Below are 19,812 nucleotides of genomic sequence, written 5' to 3'. Positions count from 1 at the left end.
GGACCATTCGCAACCGTCTCCATGAAGCTGGGCTACGGTCCCGCACACCGTTAGGCCGTCTTCCGCTCACGCCCCAACATTGTGCAGCCCGCCTCCAGTGGTGTCGTGACAGGCGTGAATGGAGGGACGAATGAAGACGTGTCGTCTTCAGCGATGAGAGTCGCTTCTACCTTGGTGCCAATGATGGTCGTATGCGTGTTTGGCGCCGTGCAGGTGAGCGCCACAATCAGGACAATGCACGTCCGCATGTATCCCGTGCCACCCAACGTGCTCTAGAAGGTGTGAGTCAACTACCCTGGCCAGCAAGATCTCCGGATCTGTCCCCCATTGAGCATGTTTGGGACTGGATGAAGCGTCGTCTCACGCGGTCTGCACGTCCAGCACGAACGCTGGTCCAACTGAGGCGCCAGGTGGAAATGGCATGGCAAGCTGTTCCACAGGACTTCATCCAGCATCTCTACGATCGTCTCCATGGGAGAATAGCAGCCTGCATTGCTGCGAAAGGTGGATATACACTGTACTAGTGCCGACATTGTGCATGCTCTGTTGCCTGTGTCTATGTGCCTGTGGGTCTGTCAGTGTGATCATGTGATGTATCTGACCCCAGGAATGTGTCAATAAAGTTTCCCCTTCCTGGGACAATGAATTCACGGTGTTCTTATTTCAATTTCCAGGAGTGTAGAAATATTTCCGACGTGATTATGGCAGCACTATGAAAATTAACAGGGTTAGAACGCGTAATGATAGAGGGAGGCAAATGGGATATTCTATTTTGCAAATCGTTAGAGAAATTAATATTCTGAGACCCAAAGTGTCCACAGTGTGCCAAGAATACCAGATTCCAGGCATCACCTCTCACCACGGACAACGCGGTTGCCGACGCCCTTCACTTAACAACCGAGAGCAGTGGTTGTTGCTGAGATTGGTTGGTTGGTTTGGAATGAGGGGACCATTCAGTGAGGTGATCAGTCCCATCGAACTGGGGATGGATGGGGAAGGAAATCTGCCGTGCCCTTTCAAAGGAACCATCCCGACATTTGCCTGAAGCGATTTAGGTAAATCATGGAAAGCCTAAATCAGGATGGCCGGACTCGGGTTTGAACCGTCGTCCTCCCGAATGCGAGTCCAGTGTGTTAACCATTACGCCACCTTGCTCGGTGGTTGTGCAGAGGTGTCAGCGCTCACAGACAAACAGTTCTGCGTTAAATAAGCGCAGAAATCAACGTGGAACTTTCGAGGAATGCATCTACTGGGACAGTGTGGCGAAATTTAGCGTTCATGGGCTGTGGCTACAGACGAGTGACGCGAGTGCTTTTGCTAACAGCATGACATCGCCTCCTGCGCCCCTCCTGGACACGTGACCATTTCGGTTGAATCCGAGACGAAAAAATGGTTCAAATGGCTCTGAGCACTATGGGACTCAACTGCTGAGGTCATTAGTCCCCTAGAACTTAGAACTAGTTAAACCTAACTAACCTAAGGACATCACAAACATCCATGCCCGAGGCAGGATTCGAACCTGCAACCGTAGCGGTCTTGCGGTTCCAGACTGCAGCGCCTTTAACCGCTCGGCCACTTCGGCCGGCAATCCGAGACGACTCGAAAACCGTGGTCTGGTTAGATGAGTCTCGATTTCGGGTAGTAAGAGCTGATGGCAGCGTTCGAATGTGACGCAGACTCCAAGAAACCATGGACCCAAGTTGTCAACAAGGCACTGTGCAAGCTGGTGGTAGCTCCATAATGGTGTGGTCTGTATTGAAGTGGAATGGACTGGGTCCTCTAGTCCCAATGAACCGATCATTGATGAGAAATGGTTACGTGCGGATACTTGAAGACCTCTTGCAGCCTTTCATGGACATCATGTTTGCAAACAACGATCCGCCGTGTCACCCTGCCACAACGGGTCGCGATTGGTTTGAAGAAGGCTCTGGACAGTTCAAGCGAATGTTGTGGCCATCCAGATCGCCTGACATGAAACCCATCGTACATTTGTGGGACATAATCGAGAAGTCACTTCTCGTACAAAAATGCTGAAGTGATAACACTTTTGGAAATATGGATGGCTATTGAGGCAGCATGGCTTAGTATTTCTGCTCGTGACTTCCAACTGCTTTTTGACTCTATCGTCACGGTGAGCTCCTGCTCTACGCCAGGAAAAAGAAGGTCAGAGAAGATATTAGGAGGTATTCCACGACTTGGTCGCCTCAGTGTAGGGTACAAATACGTGACATGTCATGTAATGTTTCTGATGTGGATTCAGTCTTAATGTAATTGTGAAATATGACGTCTAGTTTTGTGTGTGAATGAGGCAAAAGATTCCGATAATTTCACTAAGTAATACTTGGCATCACGCATGTAAGTAGACCTATTGCACTGTACTGTGGTTGAGTTACAGCGAGCTGTGTAATGTTTTATTTACACGTGAAGATGTTGGCAAACAGTGCAGTGCTCTTCCAAATTAGTTTTATTTCACGTGCTCAAAAATTACTTGTGGTCGAAATTAGCTACTCGCGTGTTTTAAATAAAACGTGTTTGAATTGCTGCATTTATCGGACCATGGTTTCTTCTAGAATCTAGAGAAGTTTAAGAATAGAGTGAAAAATTTTTTTACTTAGGAAAGAAGATTGCAGAGAACGTCTGAGGTAATATCAGATTATAGTGCCGTAGTGGAGGGAGTTTTTCTAATTTATTTCTACGAAAGGTTGAAGAAAAGTAAGATGGAAGTTGATGTAGGTATTGATGTTGTTCTGGGTTGAATAGGGGAGTGTAAAATGTATGATGAACCGTTACCACCACGTAGGTCTATTTATGGGACTTTGATTTATGCGTTAACAAGTAGGAACTTATTTTGAGCACGCAAGAGAAGTAATGGAGAACATTGTGTGTAACAACTATGAGGATTTGAAACAGTTTAGAAAGAGGTGTGTGGCATCAAAGTATTCGACGGAACTGATGACTGAAGAAAAAGGCTGACGCTTATACAATACTAAAGAATACCCAGTGATAGCCATTTCGGAAATCAGTTACAGCAAAATAATTAAATAAGTAAACAGAATAATGAATTTAGGGGTAGCGTTAATGTTTCCAGCGACATACTGGGGCATCTTCCTGTTTATTTCCTCCAGCTAATATCATCCGAAAACCAGCTAATTGGATAGTGTGATTTAAAATCACTGCTACCTTAATACAAGCAATGCAAAGTTTGGTATTTACGCTGTATAGTAGAGAAGTGATGTTCATTGGCTGGTTCCTGTGGCTCTGGAACATTAGACTTGTGGGAAGCGTTTTTGTCTTGCTATATAGAGTGTGTCGCAGTTATATTCTACTGTGGCTTCTTTGGTGAAGGTGCCGTGAACAAGTTCCTTTTGGATACCATTTAGACACCTAAGTTCAAAGCAAATCGTCTGAAAATTTGAAAAACGTTAAAAATGGTTCGACATAATGATAAAAGTATTGCAATCTAACGTCGGGTAGAGAAACAGGTCTTTAGAGATGATGCATGACTTCGGAGTGGACGAATAAAGGGAAAAGACATCGATTTGAAGCCAGCATCCCAGTTATACGAATCTGTTGGTATAAGCTCAATACCAGGTTTTCTTTAGTTTCTATTGGTTATTTAGTGTACAACAGTGATTCAGATTCCTCCCCCAGCCCGAGTATCGCTATGGAGGAAAGGTCAGAGACACTTGGGCTTCATACCGAGGCCGCAGCCAGTTCCCGCCGAGTACACGTCACGTGGGCTCGTCCAATGACCTTGCAATGTCCGTAAATACCGTTGTGCCGCACTTGACCGGCAGTTTTCGTATGAGGTTTCCGGAACGCGCTACCGATAGCAGTGTGGCGGACAGTGGTTCAAATGGCTCTGAGAACTATGTGACTTAACTTCTGAGGTCATCAGTCGCCTAGAACTTAGAACTAATTAAACCTAACTAACCTAAGAACATCACACACATCCATGCCCGAGGCAGGATTTGAACCTGCGACCGCAGCGGTCGCTCGGTTCCAGACTGTAGCGTCTAGAACCGCACGGCCACTCCGGCCGGCGGCGGACAGTGGCTGGGTTCACGTTTTTCGATTCAGATCACTGCTTGGACTGTTTGTAACTTTCGCCACGCTCTGCACTTTGCTTCTAGCTAGCCGTTCACTTCATGGATTCCACTGCCATCTCTCGCAGTATTCACTCGTCTATCTGTGCGTCACAGATAGTGTGCGTGACCAAAGACTCGGCTCTGTCTACGCCGAGCAGGATAGAAAAATATGCTTAAATGTCGCTTACGTTCAGTTGAGAAAGAGATGGCCCCTTTCCTTCTCCATCATTGTCAATACCTATGTTGTACTGCGTCTCGCAAGAGCGCGCCATCGCGAGGTCGTGAAGCACCTCTTTCCTGTCTTTCCGCACAAGTATATGTCTGGTTTACTCTTATGTGGCTTTACACAGCCACTCCCCCACGCCCCATCCCACAACTCGAAGTATCGTAAAAAGACTGGCCATAAAATGTGCTTTGGGAGATGTGGTTTCCGGTGAGTTAATCCGCTATACAGCCGATAACTACATGTTAACAATACAAATGGGTATTATGCTAGTGTCTGTTCATTACACTCAGCCCCGTCACTGAAGAATCACCTTTAGCAACGCGGACTGCTGCTGAGGGTGTCAGTGCGCTTCTGGAAGGTACCGACAATGACGTGGAGCCATGCCGACTCCAATGCCGTGGGGAGCTGCTTTAGTTTCTCGATTGAGGATTCATTGCGAGAACAGCTCTATCGGGGTGGTCCCACAGATTCTCGATATTGTATACACCCGGAGTGTACGGTTAACTCATCGTAGTGCTATTCTAAACACGCACGTACACTGCGAGCTGTGTGATAGCTTGCATTATCCCACTGGTAATGCCGTCGTGTCGAGGAGAAACAAACAGCATTTAGTGGTGGACGTGATCCCCCGAGGATAGAAGCATATTTATATTGATAAATTGTACCTTCTCGAAAGACCAGGTCACCGAGGCAAAGACACGAAAACATTTCTCAGACTATAATGCTCCCTCATTAGGCCTGGAACGCTCTGAAGATTGTTACAGGGTGATTCTCCTGAAAAGGCCACCTGTCGCCACTTAGAGGACGTCCAACTGCGGCATTGGCGTGCAAATTCCAGCCTTCATCGCCGATAAACAGCAGTCAGCGTGGGCGCAAGAACAAGACGCCTGCTGTGGAGGCCCGTATGCAGCATCGATCGCTGAACGGTCATTGAGGATACATTGCAGTAGCCCCTTGGTTCATCTGGGAGATCAGCTGCTCAACAGTCGCACGTCTATTCGTCTGTGCGCATACTAGTAACAGTCGTCGACTACGGCCCGTGGTGTACCACAGTTGCCTCGTTGCTGGTTTTGCGTAGCGCCGTTTTGCCATACACAGTATACTTTAACCACGGTGGTATGCAAACAGTTTAAAAACTTAGCCATTATGAAAATTGTTCCACCTGTTCCCGAAAGCCTTGGACGTTAGATAAATCGTTCATTTTCCGTATTGCGAAAAAGACTGCCCTGTTTTTCCGCTTCCCAACGATACTCTTTAAACACCCTGCACTGCTAGTGCTGCCAGATGCCGCTTGTGAGTGGTTATTGCAAGTTGACGTCGAACATGGGTGGTGGTCAAATTGATGTTACTGGACTGTGTAATTATGTATTTACAGACCCTTTTTAGATTTGGAAAAATCTTTCTGGGACAAAATAGGCTACTTCAGCTCAGGACCGAGACACGTGGTGCAGTGGTTAGCTCACTGGACTCTGATTCGGTAGGACGATACTTCAAACCCGCGTCGGGCAATCCTGATTTAGGTTTTCCGTGATTTACCTAAATCGCTTCACGGAAATATAGGGATGGTTCCTTTGGAAGGGCACGGCCGACTTCCTTGCCCATCCTTCCACATCCTTCCCTAATCCGAAGGGACCTATGACCTCGCTGTTTGGTCCCCTCTCTCAAATCAACTGACCAATCGATTTCAGAATAGACGTAAATTAAAGGAAACTCACTGCTATATCTATTACATCCGCTTATAAGAACCGTTGGAGACAGATCAGTTTGCACTTACAAGGGGAGGTAATGACGTTGGAATCACAGGTTTACTTCGCACTTTGCACATCTTTCGTAGGCAATTATAACAGAATAATGTGCAAGTAGTAAGGTGGAAAACTCCGGCAATTCCGATAAAATTGCAAGGGAAATTTTACGCGTCTATTACGTGGCTTATGCATCTGTCCATAGGTGCCTCACGTTCAGAGTTCATGCTAGTCACGTGATCAGCGTTCGTGCTTCGTAAGACTAACATGCATATAGTTTTTCAGTTAGTGTTAGTAGGAATCGAACTGTCGTCATGTGCACGCCCTGCCTACAATGCCCCATCACTAACCACTTGACCATAACGACTTCTAACGGCCGATAACTTCCCACACATACATCAGTTACATAACAGACGTGTAAAACTTCTCTTGCGATTTTCTAGGAATTACTGGAATAGTGCACCTCGCTATATGCAAATTATATTGTTTTAATGACCTACTAAAGATGTACAAAGTTTGAAGTAATTCCGTGTTTCCAACGTCGTGGCCTCCCCTTGTTAATTGATACTCTGTTGATGTTTAATGTAAAGGTTTTATAATTTTGATAGGTCATAAATGTCTTTCGTGGTTTTGAACTATTTTTCATAATTTCCGTGTCTATACTTGTTGTTCATGATCTTATCATGGATTTGGATTTTGGACTCAGAGTGAGATTAGGCTTCGCTTCTATTTTCCTAGATTTGCGCTTAGTTCCGGTCGACCCCACATTCCCCAACTTCTGTGATTTCTTTCGTCGCTTACGATTGCCCGTAGGCAATTGACGTCCATCATGGATGTATTATCCAGTGGCGTCCGGAGCACTGCCCATCGCGTCATCATGAGTGATCACCACCGCAGACATTTCAGAGTTGGTTGTTGTAAACTGTCCGATTTCGATTGCGATTGAAATGCCTTTTCGAGAGTCTGGTTGTTTACTATTTGTTGCCTCGCATATACTAGTAACAGCTGTATATTGATATATACTACTGGCGTGGGAGTCACTGTCAAGTAAAGGGTCAGTTTCTTTGCTTCTAAATCGGCCTGACTTCCCATGTACACCCTAAGACGGAGAGACACGTTCGACTGAAACACTTCGAACATCGTCACTTCGTTCAGGATTATTGTTCACTATCCTGGGATCATAAACAGCAAATGAATTACTTTCTGCTGCTGTGGCACTGTTTGCCATATGTGAGATCTGAAAATAAGGTTTTTCGTTTAGGTAGGTTGAGTTCAACGAAGAAATTCTATCTGGGAGTCTTGCTTAAGGAGATCTGTTTCATTACATATGAAACACGCTGGCAGCTACCCCATGTATGTAATGTATGCCTGAGAGTCCCCGATGCGGATGTTAAACACAGGTGCATTTGTCAAGTTGACTTCGGCTGGACTGACGGTAAACGTATCTATAGACTCTGTTGCTAATGTTAACTCACGGATTGCTCTCTCGCACTCGTGTACTAAATTAGAGCAAATTTTTAAAGACTGGATAAACTCGATAGTATTCAATTGCAGTGTCTACGTGATCTATTGCTTGTTTCGTATAGGTGGTTACCCTTCTCTGGATTTCTAGAGTTGTTGGCCGCTCGTTGTTCCTGTCAAATTCCAGTTTCACAATATTCTTCCCGGGGGGAATTTTTCCATTGTTGTTTATAATTTATACTGTTCCGCACACTTAGGAAAGCATAAAGATTACCACGTTTCGCGTAACGCAGGTGCGTAGTAGACGCTACGCCGGTCGACACCCATTACAAACGATCTATAATCACCGGGTGTAGCACAAACAAGCAAACACCGCGTGACCGACTGCTATGGCTGACATGGCGGCACTGAGCTACCTCCTCAGAGATTTACGCTGAGGTAACAAAAGTTAAGGGATACCTCCTAATATCGTGTCGGACCTTCTTTGCCCAGCTTAGTGCAGCAACTGGACTCAACAAATCGCTGGAAGTCCCCTGCATATATACTGAGCCATGCTGCCCCTGCAGCCGTCCATAGGAAAGTGTTGTCGGCGCAGGATCTTGTGTACGAACTAATCTTTCGATTACACCCCACAAACGCTCGATGGGGTTCATTTCCGGAGAGCTGGGTGTCCAGATTGTTCTTCAAATCTGTCGCGAACAATTGTGGCCCAGTAACATGGCGCATTTTCGTCCATACATATTCCATGGTTATTTGGGAACCTCAAGCATATGAATAGCTGCAGACGGTCTCCAGGTAGGCGAACACAATCATTTACAGTCAATGATCGGTTCAATTGGATCAGAGGATGCTGTTCAATTTATGCAATTACAGGCCACACCAATATGGAGCACCAACAGTTTGTACAGCGCCTTGTTGACGACCTGGCTCCTTGGCTTCGTGGGGGCTGTGCCACACTCGAACCCTACAAACAGCTCTTACCAACTGAAATCGGGACTCATCTGACCAGGTGACGGTTCAACCGATACAGTCACGAGCCCTGGAGAGGCGCAGCAGGCGGTGTCGTGCTGTTAGCAAAGGCGTTCGCGTCGGTCGTCTGCTGCCATAGCCCATAAAGCCAAATAGCACTGCACTCTCCTAACTGATACGTTCGTCTTACGTCCCACATGGATTTCTGCGATTATTTCACGCAGTGTTGCTTGTCTGTCTTCAGTGATAACTCTACGTAAACGCTGCTGCCTTCGGTCGTTAAGTGAAGGCCGCGGGCCACTGTGTTGTCTGTGGTGAGGGATAATGCCTGAAATTTGATATTCTCGGCATGGGCGTGACGCTGTGTATCTCGGAATATTGAAATCTCTAAGGATTTCGAAAATGAATTGTCCCATGCGTCTAGTTCCGTCTACACTTCCACGTTGAAAGTCTGTTAATTCTCCTTGTGCGGCCATAATCATACTGGAAACATTTCTACATGAATGACCTGAGAACAAACGACAGCTCCGGCATTGCACTCTCCTTTTATACCTTGTGTAGGCGACACTACCGCATATCGTCTTCTACCTTACCTTACAAATTTCTTACCAATGTCTAAGCCATGTCTCCGCAATATTTTGTGTAACAGGAGAGTTAGTCCCACAAGTTTTTCTGGAGAACTTCTGAGAAGTTTGGAAAGTGTGTTCTGAGGTTCTGGGGAAAGTAAATTTGTGAGGACGAGTCGTGTGCCGTTCGGTGGTATGCAGTTCTCAGAGCACTTGCCTCCGAAGGGCAAAGGGCCCAGGTTCGAGTCCCGTTCGGGCAGATAGTTTTAATCAGCCTGTAAGTTTCATTTTGTTGTAACATTCGTTTCAGAATTATTTGGAAGACTTGAGAAGAGATTAGTTTTGACACGCTGTGTTGTCATGAAATCTGTGTAATTGTCGACGGTCATTTTATCGACAATCCTCTAACCACTCATGAATCTGACTAGCGTGGTCTGATTTCTGAGCTGCGAAACAGGCGAGGCTGGAGCGCCTCGTGGCCTTCTGGACGCTTCAGCAATCAGTGGAGAAAGGTCGGACGTGGAGAGCGTAGACAGCGTTTTGCTGGGGTAGGACTCTCGTGAGCGGCCAGTAGTAGGGCACTATAAATACGGAAATTTGACTGTGTTATTTCGCCAGGATTTAGTCTTAGATATTACGACTGGGTTAGCTGGATTTATTGAGGACGCTGCCGTGGAGTTCGCTATGTTATGCAAACATAACTGCATCTGCCCCAGTTTTCATTATTCAATTTGAACCGGAACAGACAGGCTTTTAATAACGTTTTGTAAGGTTATCATATTATTTGTGCTAATTTCACTGATAATACAATGCTCAATTTTAAACCTATGTTGTAGTTATGCTGGCTACCTTATTCAGTTATCCTTCTAATTATTTCGTTAATTCAAATTCTTTTATCAGTTACTTATTTATTTGTATTATTACATGTTTTAAGCGTGACCGGTTCTCAGAAGTACAACCATTCGATAAAACAACGAGTGCTATTACAAGTACGAAAAACATAGTGGCCTTGATTCGGCCCATCAGAGTCAGTGCCAAACAAGTGTTGAACGTGAGGGACATCAGATGCAAAAGCATATGATTTTACTTCTGACATAAACTCACTCAGTACTTCAACAGCGGCGCCGATGAGGTTGTAGGTCACCTCGTCTTCGTAGATCTGTCTCACCAGAAACTGGCCGTCCATCACCACGTCGGCATTTTTCCTGCAACACAAAGTATCTTTAGAAATATTCCATGGAGATAAATTGATCACATGAAAAAAAAACGAACTGCAAAATAGATTTTCAGTTTCTTTTAGCACCAGAGAACAATAGTGGCGTCGGTAAACAAACTTCTTCCCATCACACTATGCGTATGAGGTTCGTAACTTAACTAGGAAGCCACTGCTTTCGTAAACCAGGAACAGCAGCCTGAAGTGACTTCTAAATATATATAGGCTGTCTCTGAAGGAACAGCAAATATTTTCGGACATAGTAATATAGAATAATTCTAATAAAGGATTCAATGTAATATGTGTCCATTGGTTACGGGGATACAACTCTTACAATGACAAGTAAACAAATACTCACAGAACGCAAATGATTAAGTTCAAATTAGTTTGCCGTAATTCTACCATTAACCGCAGCGCACTTTCGAATTTTCTTGACAACACCAAGTGCAGCTTTTCGGAGGTCGTCTTGGCGTTCTTTTAATGACGGCAGCACTATTCATAACCCTATCAATTCTATTGCGAGTGTTGTTTCATTACGGACCTCGTCTTTCAACCATCCCCAAAGGCAGAAATCTAAAGCTGTTAGGTTCGGAGACTTCAAATGGTTCAAACGGGTCTGAGCACTATGGGACTTAACATCTGAGGTCATGAGTCCCCTAGGACTTAGAACTAGTTAAACCTAACTAACCTAAGGACATCACTCACATCCATGCCAGAGGTAGGATTCGAACCTGCGACCGTAGCGGTGGCGCGGTTCCAGACTGAAGCGCCTAAACCGCTCAGCCACACCGGCCGGCTGGGGTACTTCGGTGGCCAAGAAACGTTACCATATCTGCAGATTTATCTTCCGTGGAATGTTAGGTGTAGATGATGTTTTTCCTGACCATTAGAATGAGCAGGGGCACAGTCATGCTGAAAGAATGTACGTATCCTTTTAGCCAATGGAACTTCTTTAGTAATACTGGAAGCTCGTTTCCAAACCTTTACCTACGGGGCCATTTAAGACGACGCGGGAACTTAAGAGGCAGCTCAGCTGATGGCCTGCCATACTACGCGACACATTACAGAGAAGCTCTCTTGAAACCGTGTCTCCACAAAGGCATGTAGCTTATCAGTGAGCTACCGATGTGAGGTACGGATATTATTCATACGACACGAGTGAAAGCGTCAAAAATGGTTCACATGGCTCTGAGCACTATGGGACTCAACATCTTAGGTCATAAGTCCCCTAGAACTTAGAACTACTTAAACCTAACTAACCTAAGGACATCACATACACCCATGCCCGAGGCAGGATTCGAACCTGCGACCGTAGCAGTCCCGCGGTTCCGGACTGCAGCGCCAGAACCGCACGGCCACCGCGGCCGGCAATGAAAGCGTCATCAATAAACAACATTAATCTGGTATTTCTAGGCATTTTACTTAATAATGGCAAAACTCTTATCGTGTACCTTCATCTCCTCGAATGGATTAAATTTGATGTAACTGATATTGACAGAGGCCGTTTATGTATAGTGTCCAAAACAACCATTCTCATAACATAACTGCGAAGTTTTTCTTCTCATCGGTTCCAAATGTCTTTGGGGGTACTGAATCCGAATTTCACGTTGGCTGCCTTGTCGGAGGTCAGCTCCACAACTAAAAACGCAAAAACCTCAAACGTTTCCCACTTTTTTCTGTTTTTCATTTATCTCGAGAACTATGGTTCCCGAATTTGACTATACCAAATTAAAGTAGTTAAAGTAGACAAGTTTGCTTCTCTGACTCGTGGTGACGGTACTAGAGCGCGTGATGTTTTTAGTTCTTTTGCGAAATCGCTACAAACGCCCACTCCCACCTCTACAACTCGACGGATATATTGGTTATCCACAAGAATCCCTACACTAACTGAAAGTACATTAAATTTTCCGCAAGAGACCGTCTGCAAAATTTAGTTTTGTCTTAAGGGGCGAGAGAGCAAAGTGAAAATTACTATAAAAGCGTTCTGCGCCTTGTAGCCAAACGATCTCTCCCATCAGTCTCTCACTGGCACTATACTTTCTGTGTGTTACACTTCAAAGATGTTGTTTTGAATGAAGTGATTGAAAGCATGCCTGATGAATGCATCAATAAATTACAAGGGCTGTTAAGTAAGTAATGCTACACACTTTTTTATGAAAGCAGGTTGGTTTTATTCTGGATTGCGATACACCATATTATACCCTATTCTTCTGGCTACAAAACCCTATTTTCGAACATAATCTATGTTCAATATGACGGCCTTACGCCATATTACTGGGATGACCCGTATACCCGCATGGTACCACTCCACTGGTGGTCTTCGAAGCCAACTTCTTGAAGCATCAAGAACCTCCATATCATCCACGTACAGCTTCATGCGGAGTACATCGTTCATTGGGCCAAATAGATGGAAGGTGGGAGATCCGGGATCTAGGGTATGTAAGGAGGAACAGTCCAATGGAATTTCGTGAGCTCCTCTCGGATGTGCAGACTTGTGTGAGGATTCGCATTGTCACGGAGAAGTGTGCACTGATATGAAATTTCCTGGCAGATTAAAACGTGTGCTGGACCGAGACTCGAACTCGGGACCTATGCCATTCGTGGGCAAGTACTCCATCGACAGCGCACAGTTTTAATCTGATAGAAAGATTCATTCTCTTTTTGTTTTTCAATGATAGACTTCGGTTAAGTATGTGACGAAACTCTTATCACTCTCGTAATGGCTAACACGGTTCCTCATCCACGGTGAGTTTCTCCCAAGCCTCATAGTCTTATTCGTGACCTAAAATCTTAAGTGTATTCTACAATACATTACATATACTGATACTTCACATCTCCATATCCAGAGGGGTGGACGAATGGTCACATAACGCTAACAAAAAAAAAATATTTTTTCAACCGATAAAAGAACTATGTACTTTTTCGTTGTAATTAAACTTTCGGTACTTGAAAGAGCCCTCACGAAGAACGAGTGAACGCAGGACAATGAAACTTCGTGGAAATATTTATAATAACGAATAAACCACTGAAAGAAACGCATTTTTAATTCCACATGAGAGGGTACCATTTGTCAATTGCTTACCATGTTTATGTTGCAGGTCGCAAATGTTGCTCAGTGTGACAACCATTCCCATCCACGACAGGACGGAACGGCACTAGGGATACTATTTTACAGCAGTTCTCAGACCTTTTCGATCGGTGGACGATGGAATGTTCAGTTATCGTGATACAGCTCGTGCACTGCCGGTTTCTAGATCGTCCACCTCCTTCAGCATTTTCAGTCACGGCAACAGCACCTTCTTCAATAATTTGTGGCGCAGTTGGCCGTTGGCCAGACATCGCATGCAGCATTGTCAGCCATGGCAACAACAGCATCTTGAACAATTTGTGGCGCAATTGGCCGTCGTCCTCTTCCAGGAGCAATCCCCAAATCGCCAGTTGATTCGAACGTCCGAATCGTTTTTTTCAACCCCAGTGGGGAGAGAGGGTCTATCCGTATTTCTTCAGGACGTCGATGGTCCCGAAGAGCAGTATCAGTACTGCTGTTGTCTTGACAGTACAGCATTACGAATAAAACCCTGCTCACCTTGTCCAGCCCCCTGCTGACTGTCTACAACTGTAATGCACACTGTTTCTTATGTTTCAACCATTCGTCGGTGTACCAGTACTGGCGCCTACTGGCGAATCATGATACTAACATTGCTAACAAAACAAGTCCTACAGCACGCACTCTGAACACTATTCCTGTAAAGTTGTGTACCCATACAATCAATAGATTTTCCATCTATACTGGAGAGCAGCACACAAGCAAACATCATAAAAGATGCTCTTATAAATATTTACATCTGATATCGAGAATAAATTCACGAAATGCGTCGTGCTAAGCATAAGAAAAACCGTAAATGGAGGAGTATTGCATTAAGTAACTCATGAATGACACAGTTCCACGCTTTCCAAAAACATCAATTATGTCGAATGCAGTATAGAAGGGCGTACTGCAAACCAGCGTCTCCGAATTTCTTATGTAGAAACTCTTAGATACTCCTGAGAAAAAAATTATATTCTACATCTATATTCTTCATGTCTACATGTTTACACTACTGGCCATTAAAATTGCTACACCAAGAAGAAATGCAGATGATAAACGGGTATTCATTGGACAAATATATTATACTAGAACTGACATGTGATTACATTTTCACGCAATTTGGGTACATAGATCCTGAGAAATCTGTACGCAGAACAACCACCTCTGGCCGTAATAACGGCCTTGATAAGCCTGGGCATTGAGTCAAACAGAGCTTAGATGGTATGTACAGGTACAGTTGCCCATGCAGCTTCAACACGATACCACAGTTCATCAAGAGTAGTGACTGGCGTATTGTGACGAGCCAGCTGCTCGGCCACCATTGACCAGACGTTTTCAATTGGTGAGAGATCTGGAGAATGTGCTGGCCAGGGCAGCAATCGAACATTTTCTGTATCCAGAAAGGCTCACACAGGACCTGCAACATGCGGTCGTGCATTATCCTGCTGAAATGTAGGGTTTCGCAGGGATCGAATGAAGGGTAGAGCCACGGGTAGTAACACATCTGAAATGTAACGTCCACTGTTCAAAGTGCCGTCAATGCGAACAAGAGGTGACCTAGACGCGTAACGAATGGCACCCCATACCATCACGCCGGGCGATACGCCAGTATGGCGATGACGAATACACGCTTCCAACGTGCGTTCACCGCGATGTCGCCAAACACGGATGCAACCATCATGATTCTGTAAACAGAACCTGGATTCATCCGAAAAAATGACGTTTTGCCATTCGTGCACCCAGGTTCGTCGTTGAGTACACCATCGCAGGCGCTCCTGTCTGTGATGCAGCGTCAAGTGTAACCGCAGCCATGGTCTCCGAGCTGATAATCGATGCTGCTCCAAACGTCGTCGAACTGTTCGTGAAGATGGTTATTGTCTTGCAAACGTCCCCATGTGTTGACTCAGGGGTCGAGACGTGGCTGCCCGATCCGTTACAGCCATGCGGATCAGATGCCTGTCATCTCGACTGCTAGTGATACGAGGCCATTGGGATCCAGCACGGGGTTCCGTATTACCCTCCTGAACCCACCGATTCCATATTCTGCTAACAGTCATTGGATCTCGACCAACGCGAGTAGCAATGTCGCGATACGATAAACCGCAATGGCGATAGGCTACAATCCGACCTTTATCAAAGTCGGAAACGATGCATCACAACAACGTTTCACCAGGCAACGCCGGTCAACTGCTGTTTGTGTATGAGAAATCGGTTGGAAACTTTCCTCATGTCAGCACGTTGTAGGTGTCGCCACCGGCGCCAACCTTCTATGAATGCTCTGAAAACCTAATCATTTGCATATCACAGCATCTTCTTCCCGTCGGTTAAATTTCGAGTCTGTTGCACGTCATCTTCGAGATGTAGCAATTTTAATGGCCAGTAGTGTATTTACCAACATAGTCACCCTGGCGATTAACACATTTCTCACAACGAGCGGCCAGTTCGTTGATACCGACACTGTAGAATGTTTGACTTTGTTGACGGATTCACAATCTTACGTCTTCTTCCACCACTTTATCACCTCGAAATTCCCTCAAGGAGTTCCTTACGGTTTGGAAACAGATGAAAATTGGATGGGGCCAAGACAGGAGTTTATGGGGTGCGGGGGGGATGATCAATGACAGTGAACATAAGGCGTCTGATTGTTGAAGTTGCAGACGACGCAGCGCTCATGTCTGGTCTGGCATAGTCGTGCTGAAGGAGATGTTGTTCCGTGAGTCGACGACCTCTTCGAATTCGAAACTCATTTACAGCGTGCTGTTTCTCACGCACGTACATAGTTACAGATCGTAACTTTATGTTACACGCTACAATTTGGAACCTTCTAGTGACAGAAAGCTGCAAATACGTAGATACAAGGAATGCAAGTGTAGAGTGCTAGTAAGGTTTGTTTTATTTAAAAACACTTAAGCGTTATCACATAAAATATTCGGAGACATTACATTTCAGTACGATCTCGTATGTGTTATTTGTACGTGGCAAAATGGCACGTTTGCGCAGGAGGGCTTCCAAAAGTAGGCAGCAGTAAAAACTGTCAATAAACAAATGAATGAGAAAAATAAGTAGTATACGAGTTGTTACGAGTAAACAATCACACGAGAAAACATTTACTTCCCGATTTCCCGCCCCAGGACCATCGACACGGATGGAGCGGCTGTCGTCGGACAACACTGCGGCACTCAGTTTGCCCTGAAAAGGCCTTTCCGTTTCCGAAACGTACTGGTGGAACCATTCATGTTACTCAATAACGGCACGAAAATGATCCGGGAAGAAGTCCATATGATCATTCAAGAAATGTAAACTCAAGTGGCATGTTACATCACATAAAGTGTTAGAACGATAGTTCTGTCCTATGGTTGCCTATTAAGATCTTACAGACATCTCGTGGAAATCGGGTTTTCTGCCGGATATCAGCGTCTTCCAAACACGATATTTCGACGTCATTACTTGACGTCTTCCTCAGGTGTTGCCTGAGAACACCTGATGAAGACGTCAAGTAATGACGTCGAAATATCGTGTTTGGAAGACGCTGATATCCGGCAGAAAACCCGATTTCCACGAGATGTCATCAAATCGCCGGGAAAGTCTAAGAAATTACATCTTACAGACACTTGTAAAAGACAGCCATGCCATTCTTTCAACATAAAACTTCAAGAACTGGTTACCTGACATTATCGCCGTAAACTGCGATACCGGCATGTTTAGATGATACGGTTTTGAACTGGTCTTGAGAAGAGACATTGATGTTTTTGTTTTCATAACGAACGAAGTTATACATGAAACGTTAGAAAATCGTGTCTTGTAACGGATGCATTGGTGTAATCAGACAAATGTGATATCTTAGCATCACTAAATCACGTAATTGTGAGTTAAATGTGGGGTGCCATTTAAATCAACCTCAACACTTTAATGCATTTTCTGGTCTGTTAAGTTTTTCATGAATCTAATTTTGTTCTCAAGTAAGGTAGACAATCACCGTTAATGTTGAGACAGTATGGAGCGAGGTAATAATACTTACAACTATCTATTTATCGAATCCTGACCATCCGATGCATACTTATTGACGTAGAGGCAGTAAAATAGGTGTCCATAATAGACACAAAAATGTGTGTGAATTCCTAAGGGACCAAACTGCTGAGGGTATCGGTCCCTAGACTTACACACTACTTAAACTAACTTACGCTAAGAACAACACACACATCCATGCTCGAGAATAGACACACTACCTGTATGAATGGTAGTTTGTGATAAGGTTATTCGTGACATGTCAACGAGCACACTATCTAGTGGAATTTATGCCGACACAGCTATATAATACAGAATTGAATATTATATATCACAAGAGGCGGGAAGTATTGTATTGCCCATAGAGACGCAATAACAGCAGAATGGGTCGGTCAGGAGAGATTATGACTTTCTGAAATCCGATACTAACATGTAGACTTTCACGGCCGGAAATGTCATGTCCATTATAATTATCCGGCTGTTATGCCGTGGTCGGACACGGAATTTAGCGGCAGTCAATAGCGAGCCAGTGGGTGTGTTGGACCTTCCATGGAGCTACTGACCCCCTTGAAGATGTCTCCAGCAGACGCGGACGAAACGTTGGGATTTGACAAAGAATTCACCAGCCGACCACGGCATAACAGCCCGGGTAATTATAATGGTTCCTGAAATCCATCAGCGACATTCCAACCCTCCTTGCTGTCCAAGTCGAATGTTGGTGATGTGGTTGTGAAGTGAAAACGCAAAGGAACAACCGCAACAGAACAGAGATCAGGAGAACTGATGTACACACGGAGAGGAACCGACGCGCATTGCGGAAAGAGGCTATAAAGTTACCTCATAAAATCAGCAGAAGAAATCCTGTTATCTCCAAAGTGATAAAAACAGTCCAGCTATCACAATGACTGTGCACAGGCAGTTAAAAATAGTGGGGTACAATGGTCGAACAAGTCACATATTTCTGTAGTGAGTGCTTATAGACACTTGAGATTATGTAAAGAGCAACGCCACTAGACAGTGAAGTGATGAGTCGCGCTACTCCATTTGGCAATCCAACGCAATGGTTTGGGTTTGGCGAACGCCTGGAGAACGCTGAGTGTCATCATATGTTTTGTAGGGGTAAGGTTGTGTTACGGTATAGAGGTGCTTTTTGTGGTTAAGTTGTGGTCCCCTCATTGTGCTTAAGTAAACGCTGTATGCGTAAAGATGTACGCACATTTGGAGCATAGTGTACTGCATGCAGTAGCGGAACAGTTCGGAGACTATAACTGTCTGTAACAGCATGACATTGCACCCTGTCTTTAAGCAGTATGTGTCCGTAGTTTGTGGACAAAAATTCCGGAAATAGGTGGGCCTGCACAGAGTCACGGCATGAACCCAATGGAACACCTCTGGAATTTAGAACGTCGACTTCTCTTCAGATCCCAGCGACCGACATCACTACCTTCTCTGATTTCCAAGGATGTACCGTAAATATCAAGAATCCGGTAAGACATTTTTCCATGGAGGTTGAAACATCTCACTGAAAGTGCCCCTTCAGACAACGAGTAACGATCCTCATGAAGGAGAATAGTTGACACATTATATATTAATTTACGCTAATAGTTGTCCGGATGCAGTGGATGAGATACATTAAGTTTCTACACTCTCTAAGCCTTAATTTTTCTGTCTGTTCAGTTTAAATTGCGACATGTGTTTATTTAGGGCGTGAATGGAAAAAAAGTGTTTCCGTATGTAACCACGTCTTGGGTGTAGGGGTACGAGGAATACACTGTGAATCTCTGACCGTGTTGTAAAGTAAAGTATTTTCATTAAAACGGGGTAGAAACAGACTTACGTGGAAGATATCTCTCTTTATCATGTGTGTGTGTTTGTGTGTATCAAACTCCAGTATTCACTTGTATTGCAGTGTCATTTCATTACGATGGAATACTGTGCCACTTATAATATTTCAGGTTTCAAATTACTGAAAGCAACATGCTCGATTCAAGAACTGTGGATTACTTGCCAGAAGCTATGACTTAACAGGATAATGATAGTAAAACCGCGCATGTCATGAGGAAATTGCTGAGGACGTATAGCTCTAGAAGATCGTATTGAAAAAAATCTTGAATGACACACTTCGGCACGCACTTCAGTCGCCTCAATTATCATGGGTGACTATAGTTACCGTATTAGCTGATAACGTTACTCTGAAAATTCAAAAATTATCTCTTGTGTGTGTAACGTCAGTGATGCAAGTTCCTTCCAGTTCCGTGTGACTGGTATTTTCGTTCTGTTTCTCAACCGTTATTTTTGTCTTTCTGACGGTGATACCAATCAAAATTAGTATCTGTCCAAAAGACACGGTCTGTAAGTATTCTACACGTTTATAGACGCCGTCACATTGTTTGTACATGTTTGCGTCCATGCGTTGTGCACCAGTGTGTGTGTGTGTGTGTGTGTGTGTGTGTG

At 44.6% G+C, this 19,812-nt stretch overlaps 1 protein-coding gene across 1 annotated transcript in view; it reads right to left on the bottom strand.

The window, feature by feature from the left end:
* The window catches only part of LOC124622123 (guanylate cyclase soluble subunit beta-1), a 218,084-nt gene that overhangs the window by 196,980 nt on the left and 1,292 nt on the right, over window positions 1–19,812 (bottom strand). The window contains exon 3 of the mRNA XM_047147736.1: window positions 10,157–10,257. Coding sequence (XP_047003692.1) covers window positions 10,157–10,257 — 101 coding nt within the window. The remainder of the gene's footprint in view (window positions 1–10,156; window positions 10,258–19,812) is intronic.

Source organism: Schistocerca americana, chromosome 7, assembly GCF_021461395.2.
Source record: "Schistocerca americana isolate TAMUIC-IGC-003095 chromosome 7, iqSchAmer2.1, whole genome shotgun sequence".
Lineage (NCBI taxonomy): Eukaryota > Metazoa > Arthropoda > Insecta > Orthoptera > Acrididae > Schistocerca > Schistocerca americana.
Note: the sequence above shows the minus strand (reverse complement) of the source record. Positions and strands in the feature narration are given on the sequence as shown.